We start from the raw sequence: 24,102 nt of genomic DNA, 5'->3' as shown, positions 1-24,102 counted from the left end.
GCGTAACCCCACAACAGAGGAAATAGGCAACTTTTAAAACGCCAACTCATTTCGCATACTTGATAGAAAGATACACATCTAGAAAATACACAATGATACTTGCTAATTCTTTTTTACAGGCTAATCTGTGTATGGCATAGGCACAGTTTTCATTATTATTTTGATCCTCAAGTCTCCGACCGCCTTTTTTTTTGCTGAAATAATGCACATTAAAAGGTAACCAAATGATTGGCCATGATTGGAACTTTCTTTAATAATGAGCGCAGGACTCGGATTAAGAAATAAGAATGTCTAAAAACTAGCATTTAGCTAATACAAAGTCTCACAGCCATTGGGGACAAACAAAAACAAGAAAAAGTATAAGTAGCTTATCAATAAGGAAGAGTTTAATTTTGATGTCGTGGGTATAAAACTTTTCACATTATCATCTATTTAAAATTAATTTTAAATGAGTTTAAGAGCAATTATTACAAAAATATTTACTTCTGTCTTTCCATATTTCTGCTTCATAAGTTTTTCTTTTAATGTTTTTGCGGGTATATTTTTAGGCCTGCTTTTGGTTTTTGGAACAACCGTCTTTTCAAACTAGAACAAGCAACAAACGAATGGGCCCAAGGCCCAACCAGATTTTCAAAAAGAACAAGAATGATACCTCCTGAACTTGGTCCATTTGAGACTAGTGCATATCCATAATTATGAATATGATCCAAGTCTATATAACATCTCCACAGATAATTCTTTAGGTAGTCACTACAATGTGTACCTACCACTAAAAAATAGATGAAAAATATATAAAGATAACAATGTGGAAACAGAGTAAAATACAAGGATGGAAAACGTTAAATTCAGTAACACAACGAGTCAGTGTTTTTGAGTCACACCAAACCATAAGGAAATAAATGTAACTGTCGAAAAGAAAATGACATACATTAGCGGCCACGCAGGAGCCATTCAATTATTCAAAGCCAAGGAGAATTGTAAATAGGTGTTACAACAGATTTAACTTGTAAGTACTTGTGGAGGGCCTCCAATCCCAAATCTCTTCCAAATCCACTCATTTTGTACCCTCCAAAAGGAACGTCATTCCCAAACGCAAAATAGCAATTTATCCAAATAGTGCCTGCACGAATGGACCTTGACATAGTGTTTGCAGTATCCAAATTCTTGGTTACAATGCCTGCTGCTAGGCCATACTTGCTATTGTTAGCACTTTTAATTGCTTCCTCAATGGTCCTGTTCGTATGTCACACTTGAATTTAGTGTTCAAGAACATGCCCTCGAACTTTTTTATTTTTATTTTTTATGTGCAAAAACACCAAAAATTGTAAAATTAAAATATAACTTACTTAAACTTCATTAGCGCCATTACAGGGCCAAATATTTCATCTTGTGCTATGAGCATGTCCTCCTAAACATGTTTTTATTTTTATAAGGGAAAAGAAAAAGAAAAACATGATGATTAACTATCAAACAATGCTAAAGATATCTAAGTTGACACTTTGATGGAATTAGAATTCACCTTTACATTAGAAAATACTGTAGGTTCAATGTAGTAGCCCCTGTTGCCCACTATTTTGCCTCCCGTCAAAATGATTGCTCCTTCTCTTTTTCCATGCTCAATATAGGAAAGTATTTTTTCAAATTGGTTTTTGTCAGCCTGAAATAGAAAAAATATTCTTATGTCTCTTTGAATGAAAATTGAGTATAATTGATTTTAATAAAATTAATTTTGAATCATTAAATGTGATTGTGATGTGTGCATAAATTAATTTGAGTAACATAATTTTATTGGAACATATGTTTTTCATTAAAAGTGTGATTTTATAACTTCAAAGTAGTCAAGTAAAATTTCAGTTTGACCATTTTTGCAAATAATGTATAATGTTTGAACTATGACATTCAGACAGTGACTAGAAAATATCATCAAATATATTTTAAAATTAGTATAAATATGATTGTGCTATATATATATATATATATATATATATATATATATGTGTGTGTGTGTTTGTGTAGAAAGAATCTTTTTATACTAGTGTAAATTTAAAAACTTTTACATCTAATTTGAGTTTTTTATTTAATTTAAATCTAACGATCAATAAAGTAATAAATTATTACCTATTAGATTTAAGTTAAATGAAAGACTCAGATTGACTGTAAGAATTTTTAGACATCGACCAATGTAAAAAGATCATGCCCATATATATAATACTTACTTGAGGTCCTTGCTGTGATTTAGGATTAAAAGGGTCTCCAACTATCCAAGATTTGGCCTTCTCCACTAACTTCTTCTCAAATTCATCATAAATCCCTTCTTGAACGAACACACGAGAACTTGCTACACAAATTTCTCCCTGAAATCACATACTAAGAAATAAAATATTGGCTTGGTGTGTGTGTATATAGGGTGGGGATCAAGTTACTTCATGCTATATAATAACTTTAATAAACATTGATTTTTATCAATCAAATCTTAGGTTATAACTGAGATGCTCTTTTAAAAGAAAGAATTTTCTGAAAGCAAATTCACCTTGTTAATCAAGACGCCCAAGATAGCAAGCTCAGCAGCTTTGTCTATATCAGCATCATCAAAAATAATGAGAGGTGACTTGCCTCCTAATTCAAGTGAAACTGGTTTTAGATTACTCCTAGCAGCAGCTTGCATTACTTCACGTCCTACTTCAATTGAACCAGTAAAGCTAACCTGAAGATACAAATATAATTAAAGAAATTTTAGCAGTCAATGAACTTGTACTTCCAAATGTTTCACATATAAATTACCGCATCAATATCCATGTGTGAGCTAACTGCAGCACCAGCAGTTGGGCCAAATCCTGGTACTACATTGAGCACTCCATCTGGGATTCCAGCCTTTCAAAGGGAAAAAAAGAAAATTAAGGCCCATTTGTTTAAATTTTTTCAAAAGGTATTTTAAAAATTTATAAGAAAATATTTAATTTTTAGAAATTTGATATAAAGCAATTTTGTATTTTTTATTTTTAGTTATAATTGCAATTTTTATTAAATCATGTGTGCAAACCAACTTACCAACTTAGCCAAATGAGCATGAAACAAAGCAGAGAGAGGTGTTTGTTCAGCAGGCTTGAGGACCATGGTGCACCCTGCAGCTAAGGAAGGGCTAACCTTGGTGAAGAACATGGAGGTTGGTGCATTCCAGGGAATTATGTGTCCCACAACACCAATTGGTTCCAACAGTGTATATGCATGGAACTCCTGGCTCATTTTTAATACCTCGCCATGAATTTTATCAGCAGCACCTGCATAATAACGTAGCGTACTAGCAGCCGCAGGAATTTCCACAACCTTATTAAAATGGTACAGCTTGCCAGCATCTATCGTTTCTAATGCAGCTAGTTCATCTACATTTTCATCAATTAGCTCTGCCCATTTCATCATAATTTTTGCCCTTTCCTGACATACCACACCATGTCAATATTAATATTGATGAGGGCGATGAGAAATGGTAAAAGGAAAATTTTAAAAACGAGAGAGTAAATTATAGCATCATAAATAAATACAAAAAATATATTTAGTTTTTTAAAATCTGACTTGTGCTTATAAAAAAAGAACAAATTATATCGACATTCTCTAAATTTTAACAAAACTTCATGTGATAATTCTCTTTTTTTTCACCCTACTCAAACTTTCCTTAATTTATGTAGTAATAAAATCACATTTCCTTTTTATTACATAAACTAACCCTGAGTTCCCGTAATATCGTGCTTCCTGAAAGCACAGTATTAATCAGTAATGAATAATCCATAAAAATGGATTCCGAGATTTTGCTTATCATTAAGAGGCAACATAGCATAAACGGGCGGATAATGTGGCTAAATGATATCCTTACCATTAGACTTTTAGGTTTGGTTGGTCCAGATCATTCTCATTTAATTTATGCTAGTTTGACCTTCAAAAGCTTTGCAATGAAATATATTTTCACAATTTTTAGTATTAAATTCTAGATCAAGGATCATACTTTTCATTTTTTAGTGAAAATGAAAATGCCTGTCGAATTTCTTAATATAAAAAGTTAAGAATGGTTTAACTGGAGAATTGAAGAACAAAAAAACACAAAATAACATTGGGGAGCAGTGAAAATTAATAAAATATTGTCTAATTAAAGAAAGGTAAAGCATTTTTTGGTCAACTGAAAAAGAATGACTTACAGAACCGGGCAAGCGAGGCCATGGGCCTGAGTCAAATGCTTCACGGGCCGCTTTAACGGCTAAGTCAATGTCTTCTTTATCTGCCTCGCTAACTCTTACAATCACCTCTTCTGTTCTAGGATCTATAGTCTCAAATGTCCTTCCTTTGAAAAAAAAAAACCATAAAAAAGTATATATGCACATTGTTAAAACTAAATAAAATTAAAATAAATTTTAATTCTCAATATTTTTAATTTAAAATATCTAATAATTGTCTTTTAAAAATTTTAACTAATAAAAACATTATAAAAATTACGTTTCTTACTTGTTGATTAATTGTTAAACAACAAATGACTTTAAAATAATATTTATTTTTTATTTATTAAAAAACAAACTCTCTTTATGTCGTATTTGGTTACAATTTTTTTCTTTACATAATCGATCTCAAGCCTTGGTTCGTTTCTATAACGTCAAGTCTAGAAAGAAAATATGAGTAACAGAGAAAACTACCACTGAAACGAATGCCAATAAAAGAAACAGATTAGAAAGAGAGGAAAAGGCCGTGAGGCTTTGCCAAAATAACAAGCCACAAGTATTGATCATGTTATTTTCCAATGAAAATTACTATTTATTTCAACAATAATTGTTTTATATTCAATAATTGAAATTAACTGTAATTAGTGAACTAAAACACTAATTTTAATTAAAAATAACATTAATAGTACCTATATAACACTATATAAAAATTTAATCCTATATGCAAGAACCTGATATGGAATCAACAAAATTTCCATTGATGAAGAGCTTGGTAAACTTGATGGTGGGCATCTTGAAGAAGGAGCCGTCGTGGCCACTGTTAGAGTTTGAGAGGGAAGTCATCTGTGAGTGGACGTTGTTAGAGAGAGAAGGTTGAGATGATAGGAAGAGCTGTATCGTTACAATTATATAAGCAAAATTAAAAGCATGACCTGACAATGATTTAGGTAAGAAAAAAAAAACACTAGTGGTTTTGCAAAAGCACAGCAACTAATTAAAAATACAGAAATATATCTTTATAATTAATTGTATAAGCAAAGATAAAAGCATGAATTGACAAAGGTTTACGTCATAAAGTTTTATTTCAATATATTATTATTATAAATTTTTTACTCTATCAACTAATTAAAAATACAGTAATTATATCTTTATAATAATTATTTTAAAAATTAATAATACCCATTAATATAATATTTTATAATTAAATGATTAAATAAAAATAAGCTATGCAGTCATTGTATTTTAATTATATTTATTTTCTAAAAATATGTATGGGATAGCTTTCTTACCATGGCAGGTGAAGCTTTCCTGCCCATCATTAGAGACAAACCTAATCTCCGACCAAACATGAAGAAAATAGGTAGCAATTTCCCTAGAACAATTAAATATAAAAATTACATAATTTAAAATATTTAAATTAATACAATAATTTTAACTAAACATGCATTTTTCCTTTTTAAAGTGGAAAACATTTTAAATGTAAGAAAAGAGAGCATATTTTATTTTAAAATAGTCATATTATATTTATTGAAAGAGAATAAATTTATATCACTTCACTTGTTAGAATTAAGAGTCATGAATATGTTTTTTCTATTCATAAGGATTATTTATTAATTTTTTTAAAATTTTACAAAATAAAAAATTATTTACAAAATTGTTACAAATTTTAATAGTATTATTTATTATAATATTTATATTAATAAGACATCTATTTTTTACTCTTATAAATAAATATATTTATTCGTTCAATGTATGAATCATTAGTTTAATTATTTATTATTATAAACTATAAATTTATAACACTTTACTATATTTATAAAAAAAGTTGATGAATTATATTTTTATTTTTTTATAAACAGGCTGGAAGGACTATATAATAGAAATAGTTTTGATTTAAAATTTAAATTTAATTCAAATTCAACGAAAAAAATTTAGTTGGTTTTATTTTATTTTGTCTAATTAGTGGCAAATAAAAATTATCAGTACTATAATTTTTTAATATTAAATATTAAATATAAGAATAATATCAAATGAAGGTATTTCAAAAATATTATTATTATACTTTATTTCTATCTATCGATTTAGGAAAAAAGAGAGTCATTTAATAGAAAAAGTATAATTTTTAATCATGTAAATATTTCATCTATTAGTAGAAGGAAAAAAAAAAAAAGGAATTGATTTACAATTTTTTTTTTATTTTTAAATTTTTTTGAATAATATTTGGTACCCTTTATGTAATCTTTAACGGAATATCAATACAATGTAATCCTCAAACGAATGATTATCATATCTTTCTCGTTGAGTGAAAGAAAAGCAACTGGGTATTAAAAAAGATAAAATTGAACAATAATAAGATAATAGCAATAATGTAAATATAAGGGAAAGAAGACAAGATTTCCAACAAACAAAGGGAGGTGACCAATAAAATGACAAAAACAGTCGAGTGTGAAATGCATTGGCAAGTGATATGAGAATCTTATATTATATACGAATCAGAAGCAGCATCGAATTAGATATTAAAAAAATATATTTATTGCTTCTTTCTTTAGTGGGTAAGGACTAAGGAATAAAAGCAAAAACTACAATTTATAATAGTTTTCTCTTTTAAGTATCTTTTCATTTAATAAATGACAAACTAATTTTTCAAGGATTAATGACAACACTGCTAAAGTGAGAATTATTCTCAACGGAAATTTGTTTTATATTATTGATAGGTACAATGGAGAAAAGAAATTGTATTACGAGAAGAATATTGAATTTTAATTTTAAATATGAATTCATAAGTTTTGTTTAAGAGTTAAATTTTAAAAAAAATAAAAGAAAAAATTGTTTAATGACAAGACTCGTTTAAGAGTTTTTAAATAAAAAGTGATTTTTTTAAAATTATTTTAAATTCATATTTTAAAATTGTTCTAATTTAAAGGATTTTTTAATACTTCTTCCTTCTAACTTTTCTCTTCCATTTTCTGTTTTGAGTCCTTATTTTACTCTCCTTCAAACTCTTAAAGAAAGCATAAAACTATTGTGTTATATAATAGATAAGGCACAACAAAAATCATGGAAAGAAAAATAAATATAAAAATATTCACAAACTACTTCAATCTAATGCAATCAAATTATAAAAAAAAATATTTAATTGGACTATATACATTAATTTTCAAAATATAACTAAACCAATTTATGAATTTCCCTACTTAAAACTGATCCACTTAATTTGTAAACACCTATGGCATTATCTTATTTTCAAGAATAAAAAGTTAAATTTATTATAAAAGATTGAATTTATCTGACAAATTACGAGAAGTGTCATCCATTAATATAAACAAATAAAAACATTTATTTATCATGCTTATAGAAGCTATTATGATCATTTGTTGTATTATTATCTTTTATGGTATTATCTTTTTTTCTTCTGCAAGGACTTGTATAGAAATCCATAACAGGGACAGGTTGTATTATTATCAATGATACAAAGCCTTTATACACAGGTCAACTGTTGCTAATATCACTGCTCAAAAGGTGAATGTTTATGATTCATGATAGATGAAAATTGATAGGTCGTGACTGGGAGATATTCAAAGCCAAGGAGAATTGTAAATGGGAGTTACAACTGATTTAATTTGTAGATACTTGTAAAGGGCTTCCATTCCATGATCTTTTCCAAATCCACTCATTTTATATCCTCCAAAAGGAACATCATCCCCTATGGCAAAATAACAGTTGATCCAAATAGTGCCTGCACGAATGGACCTTGACACTGTGTTTGCAGTATCCAAGTTCTTGGTCACAATGCCTGCTGCTAGGCCATACTTAGTGTTGTTTGCATTCTTAATTGCTTCCTCAATAGTCCTGTTATTCATATATAATACATGTTTCATTAACTAGGCCCTTGTACACTTTTTTAGCACTAAACTTCCTACAAAATAATTAACCAAAGACACTATAAAATATGAATAATAATAATAAACTTACTTAAACTTCTTCAGCGCCATCACAGGGCCAAATATTTCATCTTGTGCTATAAGCATATCGTCCTAAACGGGTAGTTAATTTTTTACAATGGAAACAAGATGGTTAGTTATCTAACTATGTTGAAGATGGCCAGTTGATAATTTTTTCGTGGACTTGTAATTCACCTTTATATCAGAGAAAATTGTGGGCTCAATGTAGTAGCCTTTGTTGCCCAAAGTTTTTCCCCCGGTCAAAAGGGTAGCTCCTTCTCTCTTCCCATGCTCAATATATGAAATAACTTTTTCAAATTGTCTCTTGTCAACCTGTAATATAACATATAGATAGTTGTTATCCTATAGAAAAGTGCATGTCCTAATTACTTCTCTTAATTTTGTTTCAAATGCTGCTGAGCAATTTTATAAATAATAAAGTTATGGAGTTCCAAGAAAACAAGTGATGTAAATTTTAGGACTAGTGCAGAAATAGTTATGCCACTATTTATTTTCCTTACTTGAGGCCCTTGCTGAACTTTAGGATCAAAAGGATCCCCAACAATCCAAGCTTTTGCCTTTTCTACCAATTTTTTCTCAAATTCGTCGTATATTCCTTCTTGCACAAACACACGGGAACTTGCAACACAAACTTCTCCCTATAGCCACATAGGAAGATATTAAATGTTGGCAGAGATATAACTAGATTTATATTTGCGAAAAAAGGAATTTGTGTAAGCAATTTCACCTTGTTATATAAGATTCCCAATAGAGCAAGCTCAGAAGCTTTGTCTATATCAGCATCATCAAAAATTATAAGGGGTGACTTGCCTCCTAATTCAAGTGATACTTGTTTTAAGTTACTCTTAGCAGCAGCCTGCATTATCTCACGGCCAGTTTTTGTTGACCCAGTGAAGCTGACCTGAACACACACCAAGGCAATTTAAGTAGTCTTATTTAAGATCATGATACTTCCAAATGTTTCACATGTAAATTACCGCATCAATATCCATGTGTGAGCTAACTGCAGCACCAGCAATTGGACCAAATCCAGGCACTACATTGATTACTCCATCCGGGATTCCAGCCTTCAAAAGGGACAAAAAGAAAAGAAGTGTGTGTTGAAAATAGTGTATTGCTAACGTTCCTTGTTGATAAACATATGAAACCATTTGGTCAGACATACCAATTTAGCAAGATGGGCATAATACAAAGCAGAGAGAGGTGTTTGTTCAGCAGGCTTGAGGACCATGGTGCACCCAGCAGCTAAAGAAGGGCTAACCTTGATGAAGAACATGGTAGTGGGGAAATTCCAGGGAATTATGTGTCCCACAACACCAACTGGTTCCATCAATGTATATGCTTGAAACTCGCGGGCCATTTTTAATACCTCTCCATGAATTTTATCAGCAGCACCTGCATAGTAACGTAGAGTGTTTGCTGCTGCTGGAACTTCCATATTCTTACACATATGGTACAACTTGCCAGCATCAATGGCATCTAGTGCTGCTAGTTCTTCTACGTTTTCATCGATTAGGTCTGCCAATTTCATCATAATTTTTGCTCTCTCCTGATTTTCATATTCACATATCACACGTCAGCATTTTACCTCAAATGTTGCACTAAAACTTTGATGTTGCCAGGGACGTAATTAAAAGATATTTATTGGGATAACTACGCTGGAAGATCAATAAAAAGTCTTAAAAAAAAAAATGAAATTACAGTTTTTAATACATTGCAGAAAAGTTCTAAATTCTTAATTTTCATATTTATAATAAATTTTAAAATAAATTATTTTAAAAGCAATTGCATCTATCTATCTGTATATATTGGTCCTCTACCTTGATAAATATATAAACTCCGTTTATTTAAGTTAAAAAACAAACTCTTGTATTCAAATCGTCTTCATCATTTGAGACGTGCGTAGTTTTCCCAGACAATGGGCTTAGCCCATGTTTCTGGTAATTTTTCAAAAGAAAATATTTTTATTTTTCAAAAAATTGAATAACTTTTTAAAAGATAAACATAATAAACCCTGACTTAATAATCGGCCATTTTGCACCGCTCAGCCGGTGTCATTGAAACTGCAAAATTAGTTTGTATTTGGGTTAACGTGGCCCAGTTAAAAGTTGGGTTGAATAATCCAAATAGGAGAAACTGGGTAAGACCACTCGCGGAGAAAACATTACTATTTCGTGAAATAGTATAAAAATTAACCTATATATATATATATATATATATATATATATATATATATATATTATAAACAATAGTCTAGTATTAAATATTTACTTAAATTTATTTCTTTTTTATAGTTTATTATATATATATATATTATTAAAATTAACTAAAAACAATATGAGAATTACGCTCTCTTTTGTCATAATAATTTAACTTTTTCTGTGTTTTTTAATTTTATTCTAAATTTTAAATTTAATTTTTTATTAGAAGAGTCAAATCTCTTTAATTATAATTATTAATATATATTAAAATTAATATTTAATTTCAATTTTTAACAATTTATTATAAAAATATTATTTAAAATAATAAATGTTTTTAAATTATTTAAGTTTTATTATTTTAATATATATTATTCGTAATACAAAGTTAAGTTAAAATAAGTATTATTTAAAAATATATAATTATTATAAATTTTAATTTTTATTATTAAATTATATATATGTATTCTAAAATAAAATAGATTACACATTTTACTAAATTAGTATATTATCAAATGTGCATGTTAATTTCTTTTCACGTTAAAAATAATTTTTTTAAAGTATCTATACTCATAATGTCAAGCAATCCAATTTGTTTTTATTGGAGAGAAAGTCAATCAATCAAGCCATTAAGTTCTTGTTTGAAAAACGGTTTCAAACAATTATTAAATATTTGATATTAATATTTTTTATTTTTTAAATTATTATTGTTAGCCACTTAACTTAACTATAAAAATTGAGATTAATATATATATATATATATATATATATATATATATATCCTTTTTTTCTTCTTCCACTAAAAAAAATCATTTTAACTATGGATAAAACTGAACTACAACTAAGTGTATATACAAATGATTTCATCGGTTAAAATAATGATATCTTTTGTTAAATTAATGATACACATGTTTTTATTTAATTTTTAAAGAATTTCATTCTAAATGATCTTGAGATTGTACATAATTATAAAATCACATATAATTAAAATTAACTTGATGAAATAAAATGAAAAAGAATAAAAAAGTATATATAATAAGGGAACGGAAAAATGGACGTACAGCTCCAGGTAGACGGGGCCATGGGCCGAAGTCAAATGCCTGACGTGCGGCCTTTACGGCAATATCGATGTCTTCTTCGGTTCCCTCGCTGATCCTCGCTATCACGTCCCCTGTTCTTGGATCTATCGTCTCAAATGTCTTTCCTTTTTTTTTTTTTTTTTAATATCCACACAGCAAACAAAAAGACAAACATCATATGAGTTAACAAATTTGTATTATAAAATAAAAACAAAAACTTCATCTGGTGTCGGTATGTCAAGTGAGCTCTCAATCTGCATTTTTTCCGTTCTTGATATATAATTTTCTTAACCAATATAACATTACACAAAGAAATCATATTTTCATTGAAAAAAGTTATAACATTTAATTGTATTAATTATAATTTTTAATAAAAATTTATTTATATATATATTTTCACAAGTTAGTATATATATATAAAGAGAGAGAGAGAGAGATTTTTTGTAATTCTAAAAGCAGGATTTTAAGCTTACTCTACTCAATTATGTGATATTATTTTAACAATTTTATATAAAAATTTAAATTAAATTTATAAAATATATAATTTTATATTTAACATTTATTTTTTTAAAATACCAGGTTTAGTGTAAAAAAAATTTGACTGATGAATGCCTGATTAACTCTTAAATTGTATAAGTTTTGTTAACAATAATTTTTACTTTGATGGTTGAATTAACAAAATATAATATTTATAAAAATTATAACTATTGAAGTAAGTCGATTTTAGCATTTAAAAAAATTAAATGTTTACTTTTTTATTTTATTTGTAAATTTTTAATTAGTCTCTTAATTTCAATCCATTTTTTAAAATTCAGTATTTTAGTTGCAATAGATAGTTGACATATGACATAAAAATTAGATACATAACACCGTGTTAATTAACTACATCACTATTGAGATTAAAATATTGAATTTAGAAAGAAATTGAGTAAAACCAAAAACAATAATTTAAAGACAAAAATTAAAATTTCACATGAAATATAAGAACTAAAAATCTATTTAAAAAAATATTAAATGTTTAGAAAAATTATTTTATTTTTTTCATGAAATCATAAATATTAATGTGCTTCATGAGTTCCATTAACGGAGTTTCTAAGGAATAGAAGGGAGATGTGGTTTCACCAAAAAAAATAAAAATAAAATATTTATATATAAAAAATATTTTCAAACACTCATAAAAAATACTTTATTTTATTTTAAGTGTTTTTTTTGTATTAAATTTTTTTTTATTGCTAATGTATTAATTTTAAAATTTAATAAAATTATACATAATTATTTTGAATTTTAGATTAATTATTTTATCTACGATCCTCTAAAAATTTTGAGTCAAAGATCCGTGACTGAGTTGTGAGTTGAGACAGCATATTGTTGCGACAACCATTTTATAGCACTATGTGCAGACAAACACTAAATTATAGTTTGAACTTTTAACAACCATTTGCTAGAAATAAACTTGTCTTGCAAAACAAAATACAAAAACCCAACTTTATGCTATCTTTGAAATTGAGGTAATATATTGTCTTGTTGAAGTGCTTCCGATTAAAAACTAAAAATACAGAAAAAGGAATAGAAAGCCAAAGAAGCTAAAAAGAAAGGGCAATAAAGGGGAAAATGGAAATTGAGAAATAGGAACTAAGTGCAGATCGAGAATAGAGGTGCATATATACGCAATTAACCTGATACGGAGTCAACAAAATTTCCGTTAATGAAGAGCTTGGTGAACTTGACGGTCGGAACCTTGTTGACGGAGTCGCCTTCGCCGTAATCAACGCCGGTCATCGTCGCGTGTTTGGCCGCTGATGAGTCGAAGCAGAATGGAAAGTTAGTTGCTGAGACTCGTACAAATGGAAACTGCAGGCGCTACTGCTATATGTATGCGAAACATAAAAGAATGAAAACAAAGGAGTTGACGTATTAATTGACATTAGATGAAGTTTTTGTAAAATAGTATCTATAATATTTGTTTACCGAAAGTAAATTTTATAAATGAAACAGTTAAATCTATAATTTAATTCATTATAAGCTTAATTAAGTTTGAAAAAGTTTCATTTAATTTAAAAATTAAGTAACATTTTATTATATAATTTATTTTAACTTATAATATATTATTTAAAATACAAATAAATGTTTATATTATATTATATTATATATTAATAAAAGTATAAACTATTTTAATATTAATATATACATAATCGGTATAAAATAATGTTAAAATTGTAAAAAAAAAAAGAGATTTTACACACATTTGAATAGGATCAATAGATATTAAATGTCAAATTTTATTATAATTAAATTATACTTTTAATGCCTTCGTGTAAAAAGGAAATTTTATCAGTTAAGCAGTTTAATTTGTACAAAATATATTAATTTTATATAAATTAATTATTTTTTAATGCTTAAATTTATTTTAACATATAATATAGTATTTAAAATATTGATAAATATGTATTATTTAATTATATATTTAGTAATTATCTAAAATTTGATACATAATTATTAAAATAATATCTCATGCTTTAATAATTATACGGTTAAAATTTACTTTTTATAAAATCTTATGAAAGGTATTACGTGACATCAATGTTAAGGGTTATTTTTCTGTGAAAGTGAGTAGAATAAATCGTGACTATAAAATTATATATAAATTATCATAATGAAAGGTTACTTAAAGCTATATGATTAATTCAATAATTTATATGGTTTTGTGTTTTAATTTTTTATCATTAATAATAATATGTAACAGTTAATATTTTCTCTTCATTTTCATGTATAGATTTTGTTTAATGTGTCTAATAAACTTAATAAGTGGAGAATATTTAGATTGAGATTGTTGACAACCAATTAAGACAAGACCAAAGATAATTTAACATGGTCTTTTTTTTCAATGGCCTGTTTTTTTTCCTTCTTGTGGTCATGGAGGGCGATCGTCGCTCATGCGTGCCTCGATTCACCTATCTATTTATATAAACTTAATAAGTGGAGAATATTTAGATTGAGATTGTTGACAACCGATTAAGACAAAGACCGAAGATAATTTAACATACCAACAGTTACCATGTAAAGTATACGGGACCTGAACGGGACCATTGACAGTAGATTGCATGGTGAGTTGGTGACACCTCGTTGAAAATCACGTATGGATGTAGTACTGCGCACTCTATGTGGACGAGCATGTGATAAAATTTATATACTAGCTAGGTCATTGGGCAATGGCCTCGCCTGCTTGTACTCAATTCGTAACTACATTTTCAAATGATTCACAGATTTTAACTTATCGTAAAACCTACATTAAAGCACGCAAACGATATATATATGTTGTCAAGAAAGGGTCGAAATTGTGGGGATAACAAAATTTATGTTATGTGTTTCGTTAATTCACGTGTAATTAAATTATACAGTAGTCCAGATTAAAACATATAAATTGTTGTTCCAAGTCACCGATGTGTCTAGCTAGGTCACACACTCTTCTTTCAGTGGTCTTTTTTTTCCCTTCTTGTGGTCATGGAGGGCGACGGTCGCTCATGCGTTCCTCGATATAATGGAAAAAAAAATGTCAATGGGGAAAAAACTGATGGACGATGATTGATATAAGGACTACATTTATCTGTTTATTATGCTATGTGAGCATACATGCATATGATAACATACAGACATGTATATCAAATTATGGTAAGGGGTATATCGTATGCTATATTCAAATACATCAAACTCCTGGTTTTATACAACTGTGCATCTTCCTTCGATGTTCGCCGGCTAGTGGGAGGGTGACAAGTTAATAAAAAACAATCAATTATCATATTCTTATACTCACTTTTTTTATATTTATTATTACATCTAATATTCTTTTTCCTTCTACCCATTTAACGAGTGTCTAACATATTATTATTATTATTCAGAAGAAACGTCATCCCGCGATATTCTTGGCCAGGTTTGCAAGAAAAGTCATAATGCTTCATTTTCTTCTTAGATAGAAAACGCTAAAAAAATTATATTTTTAAAAAATATTGTAAGGGAAAAAAAAATGAAAGATGAGACTTCGAACCAGCTGGTGACAAAGACACTATAACCAGTATTGTGTGTTAGCCCCAAAGAGAAAGAGGTTGGTGTAACGAGAGAGAAAGAGGCACGTAAGTGACTGTAAAACTACAAAAATACGTAGCTCTAGGAGATAATTTAAAAATTGGTCTGTTATGTGGCCCTAGAAACAACACTCAATCGAAACATATTTTGGATTTGTGTACATAATTCAAGATTTGACCCGTTTCATCCGGAATATACTATAAATAAAAAATGTTTAAAACGAAAAAAGCAGCCTTCATTTATTATTAATTTTTGTTTTGGCATATATTATTAATTTGAGTTAAAGTATCCTGTAAATATAATTAATTTTAAATTAATGATAAATAAATATTCTATTTATTACTTTACACTTTTTCTTGCTCTAAAAGAGTTAAATTTAATTATCTTATCATAACATTACGTTTTTATATCAATTTAATTAAAACAACCATCTTAGCCCATCAATCACGTTTGCCATGATATAATTTCTGTTCTTTTTAAACAATCATTTGTCATATATGCGTGGCTTTTGTTCTTAAGATCTGAAGAGATGTTCATATGAGACTTTACAAGGAGAGAGGAAAGGGAACAAGAAAGAAATGGAGCACAACATGGGAAATTGACTCCACCCATCTCATATATGTATAAAATTTGAAATGACTTAAGGAAACATATTTGTTTAATTAGTGAGTTATCGGTTAGCATTTTTATTTATTTTATCGTTTTCTCTTGGCTTCAAAATTCAAGGTTATGTTGAGCTTGACCGAGGTAGCTGTTGGCCAAAATAATGGAGCAGGTACATTACACGACAAAACTTAAAAAAAGATACATAGGAGCTGAATATGAACCTTCAGTGTTAACGGATATATTAAAGTATTTATTTTTCTATATGTTATAACCGTGTCAAATACATGTTTGACATTGACATAATTTTTGTTTTTAGTATCCTTTGTTTACATAACCAGTATATACCAAAAATAAATTTATGCTGCCGTTTTCGCAATAAAATATTGTAATAATTAAAAAAAAAAAAGACAAAATCCAATCAATTATCTAAGAGTCAAGATTAATTTATTTTGAAAATTACTCTAATAAAAATTATTCTATTTAATAATTCTTTATAAATATTAAATTTTATTAATTTAATTATTATTATTATTTTAAATAAATCAAGTCTACAAAATATCATGCAAATTAAAAATTTATGGAACACTTTTATTTTAACACCTAATGTAAATTTTTAAACTATAAATAAGTATATTAGTTACAAGTTGTAAATGTTAGTTTTATCTAAAACTTTATATGAATGATCAACATAAATATATAATTTTATTTAATTATTAAATTGCAAAATTTAATAATTCATAATTAAATTTATGTGACCTATGAGATGTGGAACCTTATTTCTTTTTCATTCGACTAATCTCTTCAAGATCAATTGTCTAATGCTAAACAGCATATTTAATTTCGTGTGATCATACAACTTGTGTGTTAATTGTTGAATATTAATTAAATACTAGGACAAGAGAATCTCTAACATATGTGATAGATCATAATTAATTCACTCTCTAACATATGAGATACTTTTAAGTGTTTTTTTTTAATATTTGAAATGTATTTTTAGAATATATGTTCGTAAAAAAAAATAAAAGTGAAAAGAAAAAAAATACTACTATATAAGATTAATTTTTAACGATTCAAATAATCAAACTGTTCGTAAAATATTAAGCTTTTAGCTAAAACAAATAAGTGCTTATTATCGTAATATCATTTCGCATTATTTATTGTCATTCCTTTTTAATAACTTTGATCTTTATTTTTGTAGAATTTACATACAATTTATTACCACTCCTATACCCTACATTTTTTTTAACTAATGCTAATTCTCTTCTGATCTAACATAAGTTTTCCAAAGCCAGTATTTCCATAGCACCGAAACGCGCGATAGAATCTCGTGCGCGAAACGTGCTGGACCAAAACAGTAATCTTAATTAATAATACATGAAAATAGTGTCAACCTAATTGAGAAATCTCATTATATTTAATGTCAAATGATATAATTATTAGAAATTTAGGGTATAAACCATAATATATTACAACTTCAACACAACCTTTTTGTTACAAAAATTTCAGAAAAAATAAAAAAAAAGTGACAATACACACACACACACACACAAAAAGGGTGGGGGGGGGGGGGGGGGGGGGGCAAAAATGAATATAAAATGTACAGCTTTCCTGATACGTTACTTAATCTGCCATCTAGCGTTTTATGGAGATTAATAATATGGAATTAATGGCTAGTTTAAACTCTAAAACCCTTTTTTTTTTTTCACTTATTTCACAATTATTTGATCATATAATAGAATACTATTTAAACATTTTGCTTCACATTTCCATAACTGAGTCCAATTCACTACATGCAATAAATTTGGTTACCAGGAGACCATCTTCCTCTTCTAGGTATGTAGTATAATGACATCAATTTATTTTTTAATAATAACGATAAATTTTTTTCTGGTCGTAACAACAACAATACTTCCCTTTTTTAAAAACAACATTTTTTTTGTTATGAGGCTAATTCTTTCGCTGGCCTTTATGGCTGAAAGCCCAAGAGAGGTGCATAAGGCTTTGCCGTGCCCTAGATTTGGGCTGTGCTGCCAAAGGCATTGTCTATCCTCCTCAGCCATTGTTTCGCCACTGACTTCAACAGCAGTTAAACAACCGCACCTTAAGGGTTGTTTGGAAAAGAATATTTTTGAGCGGAAGAAAAGGCAAATTTTGTATTTTAATTAAATATATTTTAAATTAATATTTTTTACAAAATAAAATATATAAATTAATATATTAATCATACATTTATCATCATAAATAATATACAATTCTTTTAATTTAAAATTTAAAAATATATCATTCTCTCCGTTCTTTTCTAAAATCACCTCCCATAACAAACCTTATACCCACTCAGTTAAGTTTGTAAACTTTACGCACTTTCCATGATGAAAGCAAACTCCATTACAGCTACAGCTTTTTTTTCAAAGGGAATTTTTTAAATCCCCACGTAACTGCTTTTTATTCAATACGCAATTACACAGGCCAAAATAGATTGTCTTCTGGATTGCATTTTATTGTGATTAAACATTAAAGGCACAAGTTATAAACTAAACATTTTTACCACTTACTAGTGCTTTTGGGCATACACAATCGGCATAGAGATTGAGAAATTCAGCCGAACAAAAAAGTAATCATGGCATATGTCTATGTATTTGAAGAAAAGGGATATATTCCCAAAAGAATAAAAGGGAAAATTAATTACTTTGAAACAGTAAAAGTAAACAGAGAAAAAAAAAAAAAGAACTTTCATTCGCACCATACATCTATGCATTTGAAGAAATACATTCCCAGGAACCTATTTTATTTCCAATTATGGCATGCACAAAACGAGAAATACAATTAGTTGAAAGTAGCATAAGGAGACAACGGTATAAAATGGATTGGGGGGTTGTACAATTATCCCCTGTAGCTGGTTTGATCAATTGTATACGGAGGTTGATAAGTTGGAGGAGCAGTACTTCCATAATCATATATCCCGTAACTAGTCTGTCCTGAATAAGAACCACCAGATCGGTAACTAGACAAGCCCAAATTCTCAACAGGAAGAGGGTAGTGCTGTTGTGTTATTCCAGCCGAACTTTGAGGGTGGGAAGTTCCATAGGTTGCTGCGTAAGGATTAGGATTTGGACCGTCGAACATGGTCTGACTCGGGTAGTTGAATGGTCCAGAAAATCTTGGACTGGGACTAGGCTGTAGAGAAGGTGCCATGTTCCTGCGACTGAAAGATGATGATGTGTGTGCACTATATTTCGCTGCTTTGGCTGGACGAGATGAGCTGGATCCACTGCCTCGACAGCCTCGCTTGTTCTGAGGTTTACTTCCAGATGATGAACTCTTCTTCCTTTCGGCCTTAGTTTTCTCCAAATGAGTGGCCCGCTTTCTCAAACTATCAAGGTTGAATTCTGATTCAAGCTTGTGATCTTCTACACATTTGATTATAGCCTTAATGGAATTCAACTCCAAAGTGCTTGAATCATCCTGAAAAATGACACATTTAAGAATGTGGTACATCAAAGGCCTAATGTCAAGAGGATATTAACAAAAAACACCGTATATGAAACTGAATTAGAAAGGTAGTTTATCCAAACCATTGCAGCCTGATTGTTGTTTCCCTTTTTCAACGTGGTGGTGACATTCTTTTTGTAGTTCCGATAATAGGACTTGAGCAGGTTGATCGGAGGAAATCTTTCAGTCAAACCGGACTCTGAAGCAAAATAAACAGCTTCTATCTCCTTGCCATTTTTAATTAATTCATCTATAATATCTGCATAAATCACTTGCTTTAATTAGATAATGCAATTAAATTCTTCTCTCTATTGAATGGAGAAGTATATAAGTATGACAAAGAATGCCAAGTAGAACAGAAACAAGGTAAAAACTGTGTATGTGATAACATAATCTGAATTTCTCTTACTAATTGATTTAGGCCAGGTCTCCTTCGTGCTTCTGCTTTTATTATAGAGAAAAATTAACTCTGTTAAGAGCATACATGTCTACAAGGATAGGTGTAGGGGTAAATTTGAGGGAGATTACTAGAATATAACACATCAAGACATCTGATGAGGAGGAGCTGCAGAAAGGTAATGTGAGACATGTAAGAGGTTGTGGCCAGTTAACATAGACCAATTAGCAGAACTAACATTGAGAGTAGTAATCCAAAAGAGTAACACGGAAACATTATTGAATCAATAAATCCGTTTCTAAGAAACAAGAAAACTTTTAAGAAAATTATTTAAATTTCAGTACCCTCCACTGCATGCAAGACCCTAATGGAATGTAATTCATGCAAGAGCACATGAACCTTAAACAACTAAACTAAAATAATTTTATTCAGCCTATCCTCACCATTTTCCGCCTCCACCCTCACAAATTTTTTTTGCAGCCATCCTTTCTAACTACAGTACTTCCTTTTTCCTCAGCCAGATCTCCACCACCATTGCTCCACCATAAAAGTTCTTCTTTCTACATTTCCACCCCCTCTTCCTTCCATCATTACCACTTCTGCAGGCCATGGATGAACCCAAACTCTGCCTTCCATTGCCAACGCTGCAAACACAAGGTGCTTGCTATAATTGACACTTACACCACTGTAAACCATCAACTCAGACAAAACGCAAGTTTACAGAGGAATGGCTGCAAAAGGGCCCTTCCAAGGTTAAAAACTAGATGATGGGGTGAAACCAGAAATCAGGGAGCCTGGATTTGTTTCAGGATGGCAAATGGGGCCCTAAAGTGACACTTCCTGTTAAGGTACTGAACTGAGAGTTAGCCGAAAATGTTCTTCACAGGCTTCTGGGAGGTCAGGAAGTGGGAAGGGTCAGAGTGAGTGGCACAACATAGAAGGGCTAGGGGCGAAGAACTGGTGGAAGAGTTTGATAATACTTTCAGGCTATTGAAAAGTATAAAAAATTTCCCACATCTTAATTATAGTCCTATATTTCTTTTGCCTTGATTGCATGATCAAATGCGAGTATTGAAAAAGTACAAGGTTTTTACACATGAATTTTAAGTGAAGTTCCTACACTGCAAGAAGGGTTTTTTTCACATGACCATAGTCGATGGAGGCCCCTTGCATTGTACCTTAGGAAAATATAGATAAAAGTTAACAGAAATGTGCTAAGTTTCAAAATGCATCGACCTGTTAATATTTTTAAAAGCATACTATTATTGAGAGTTTATCTAATTATCTGTATACTGGAAAATCTTGGTCCTTCTGGCCTTTTATGGAAGAGGACTATAAATTTTTTCCATAAGGGTTAAATCTTATCTCTAATGCAATACTACAATGTATGCAAATGTTACGGCATAATATTCCATTGAACCACGAACCTATCATGTTGTCCCCGAATTCCAAGGAAGCAGCTAGCTTAGCCATGTCCCTTCTAGAAGCAAACTCCATAACGAACTTCCTCAAATACCCCTCATCAAACCTTGAACGCAATCCGAAACACACCACCATCTGCAGAAACATCACCACTTCCGCAGCACCAGTCTCCGATTCACCATCCATTTCTCTCTTCCACAATTCCACAACCCCGACGGCTCTCTCCACGATCCTTCTAGAATATTCGCGAGACTCCGAAAGCAACGCCTGAATCAGAAGCCCGCACGCCCACCTCTTATCAGTGACACCCGACTTCACCATTTTGCTCTTCAGAAACTCCTCCACCGCGTCCAGCACCAGCCTCGGCGGGTCCACCGCCTCCGCAATCGCCGGAGCTATCTCCGCCCTCAGCGACGCCGACTCTTTCCGCTTCGAAACGATAAAGCGCAACAGCGCCGAAGCGTCCATCTTCCGCGAGAGGGATTTCAAGGTGGCGGAGAGTTCAGCGTTCGCCGGGAGAGGGGTTCGGAGGTCGGCGATTGCGGCTTCCTTCTGCTCGTCGATGCGGGCGGCGGCGGCGGACTCGCGCTCCGAGATGGAGTCCTCGCGGTGGTGGAGAGATTCTAGGGTTTCTTTGGAGCGGGATTCTAGGGCTTGGAATTTCGAATCGAGGAATTGGGATTTCTGGGAGACGGAGTCTTGGAGGGAGGAAAAGTGGTTGGAGAGAGTGGTGAATAGGTTTGTGCACGTGGCTAGGATCTTCTTGTGAGCTTCCAGTTCGTCGAAGAATTGGTGAACCTTCTCTGAGGTTGTTGCCAATTGGGGCGCCATTGTAGAGTGTTCTGAAACCAAAATGATAGACCCTAATAAACCATTCTGAAGACGAAGAAAGAAGAACTTGAGCTGCTTCCAGTCGCAGAATCCCACGCAGGTTTCAAGTATTTTCTTTTATTTTTTTAAACGGATGATGAGTATTTTATTTATTTTTAGTTTTCCCCAGTGGATGATATTGAATATTGATATGTACACAGCGGCGTCGTATCGCTGAAACCATAGTTATACTCTCATCATGGGCCAGGTCTGTTAAAAAAAGGCCTAACCAGCTTGCACAATTTGCATTATTGTATTTTGGTAGAAAGATTTAAGGAAAGGGAAGTATCAGCCATCAATTAATCTTTGTTTCAACTCAAAACATGTTATCCACCAAAGAAGAAAAAAACATGTTAATAAGCTTTGAAAGAGTTTGCAGATGGGTTATCGACCAAATCCTTTTTATTGACGTTTTGATTGTTAACTGAAAAATACTAGACTAAAAAATTGAGAAATATTTAAAATACCAAACTAATCATCAAGGACTGAATTGTTTTTCATTTAATATTGAAAAACTAAATTCATGTTTAAAATCTTGAAAGATTAACATGATGCTTTTTGTATTTTTCTCTACAACTAAAAGTATTCTTTGTGGGAAGTAATTCTATTTGAACCGTAAAAAACCACTTGTTTGTTTTTCATAAATATTGATATATTTGATGCTTCATACTCGATATTAATGGCTCAATCGTGTCCAAACATTTGTGTGACAAATGTAACCTTTTTAGATAGCGTAGCTAAAATTTGGTTTTAAGGTTTTAAGATTGTGGGTGAAGTTCTGAGATAGTGCCCCTTGTTCATGCTAGGTCCGACCCAGCTGGTGGTTTTCTAGCTTCTTCGAGGATAAACCTAATGACAGTGACTTCATTCTTGGCTCATTCGGATCGCAGCTTACAGAAGCAACTTAATTGACTTTGTAGCTTGCAGCAAAATAATTCATTACATTTTTTTTATAGTTTATGATTTATGCACGGATGATATATTAATTAATTTGTTGCAGACTCCTATTTTCGCTTCGATCAATCAGTGAAAGAAGGAAAATTTTGAGTATGAACACCGAAGTCCTTACTGACATCACCTAACTTCGGTAAAGATATATACTAAGTTAATATTCTTTATTTACCTCCTCAACCACGGCACCTATTTCTCATAAAGGAAATAAAACAAAAGCATTAGGGTGGCCAGATATTGTTTTTGAGTAATGTTATATCTTTTTATCACATTCTTTTAATAACCTTTTATTGCTTTATAAAAACTATTTAATAAAAAAATATATATAATTTATATTTTTAAAGATACTAAGCACTCAATATTTTTATTTGATAAAAGAAGATTATTAAAATATGTTGTTACATGTGAATTTAGAATTATTCATATTCTTTACTTCTTGAAAGAGAAATTTCATTACTCATCCCCAGAACACTTGTCTCTCTATCTCTCCTCCTTCTAATTCTACCCAGAGGTTGAGTAAAGACACCAATCAATGAAAATTTGAAGAAACATCAATCAAATTAATTTCCACCAAACAATGCACAGTGACAAATTTTATAAAAATGCATTTAAGTGTTGAGGATTCATAGATGTTAAAAGAGATACAGACATTTAGCCCAAAAAATACAAAAATACATACGTAACTGTGTGTCACATAGCGTTGTACCAGAGTCTCAAGCTTCTTAACGTTGCCTTGAACTACCCTTTTCTTTTTACAAGTACTCCAGAAGGATCAGCAAACCGAACAGAGAAAGATCTAGAAAGATTATCCGGATCATCAAGAGCAATCCCTTGATCGAAATTTTG

At 30.3% G+C, this 24,102-nt stretch overlaps 3 protein-coding genes across 3 annotated transcripts; all 3 read right to left on the bottom strand.

Moving 5' to 3' along the window:
- Window positions 1-818: 818 nt before the first annotated feature.
- Window positions 819-5,076, bottom strand: LOC113853823 (aldehyde dehydrogenase family 2 member C4-like). Its single transcript, XM_027484477.1, has 9 exons — window positions 4,934-5,076; window positions 4,188-4,330; window positions 3,049-3,432; window positions 2,782-2,871; window positions 2,531-2,704; window positions 2,217-2,354; window positions 1,520-1,657; window positions 1,347-1,408; window positions 819-1,233 (listed from the first exon to the last, which is right to left on the bottom strand). Exons 1-9 carry the CDS (start codon window positions 5,043-5,045, stop codon window positions 960-962), a joined length of 1,515 nt encoding a protein of 504 aa, XP_027340278.1. The 5' UTR covers window positions 5,046-5,076; the 3' UTR covers window positions 819-959.
- A 2,617-nt stretch (window positions 5,077-7,693) lies between these two features.
- LOC113853824 (aldehyde dehydrogenase family 2 member C4-like) lies at window positions 7,694-13,281 on the bottom strand. Its single transcript, XM_027484478.1, has 9 exons — window positions 13,118-13,281; window positions 11,424-11,566; window positions 9,330-9,713; window positions 9,142-9,231; window positions 8,892-9,065; window positions 8,665-8,802; window positions 8,339-8,476; window positions 8,175-8,236; window positions 7,694-8,051 (listed from the first exon to the last, which is right to left on the bottom strand). Exons 1-9 carry the CDS (start codon window positions 13,218-13,220, stop codon window positions 7,778-7,780), a joined length of 1,506 nt encoding a protein of 501 aa, XP_027340279.1. The 5' UTR covers window positions 13,221-13,281; the 3' UTR covers window positions 7,694-7,777.
- Window positions 13,282-18,657: 5,376 nt separating this feature from the next.
- On the bottom strand, window positions 18,658-22,633 carry LOC113854876 (FRIGIDA-like protein 4a). The gene is made up of 3 exons (XM_027486167.1): window positions 21,441-22,633; window positions 19,700-19,875; window positions 18,658-19,589 (listed from the first exon to the last, which is right to left on the bottom strand). Exons 1-3 carry the CDS (start codon window positions 22,264-22,266, stop codon window positions 19,008-19,010), a joined length of 1,584 nt encoding a protein of 527 aa, XP_027341968.1. The 5' UTR covers window positions 22,267-22,633; the 3' UTR covers window positions 18,658-19,007.
- Between the last annotated feature and the right edge of the window lie 1,469 nt (window positions 22,634-24,102).

The sequence above is a fragment of the Abrus precatorius genome, unplaced genomic scaffold, assembly GCF_003935025.1.
Source record: "Abrus precatorius isolate BTA unplaced genomic scaffold, Abrus_2018 Scaffold11, whole genome shotgun sequence".
NCBI classification, from domain to species: domain Eukaryota; kingdom Viridiplantae; phylum Streptophyta; class Magnoliopsida; order Fabales; family Fabaceae; genus Abrus; species Abrus precatorius.
The sequence above is the reverse complement of the archived record's forward strand: the minus strand, read 5'-3'. Positions and strand labels throughout refer to the sequence as shown.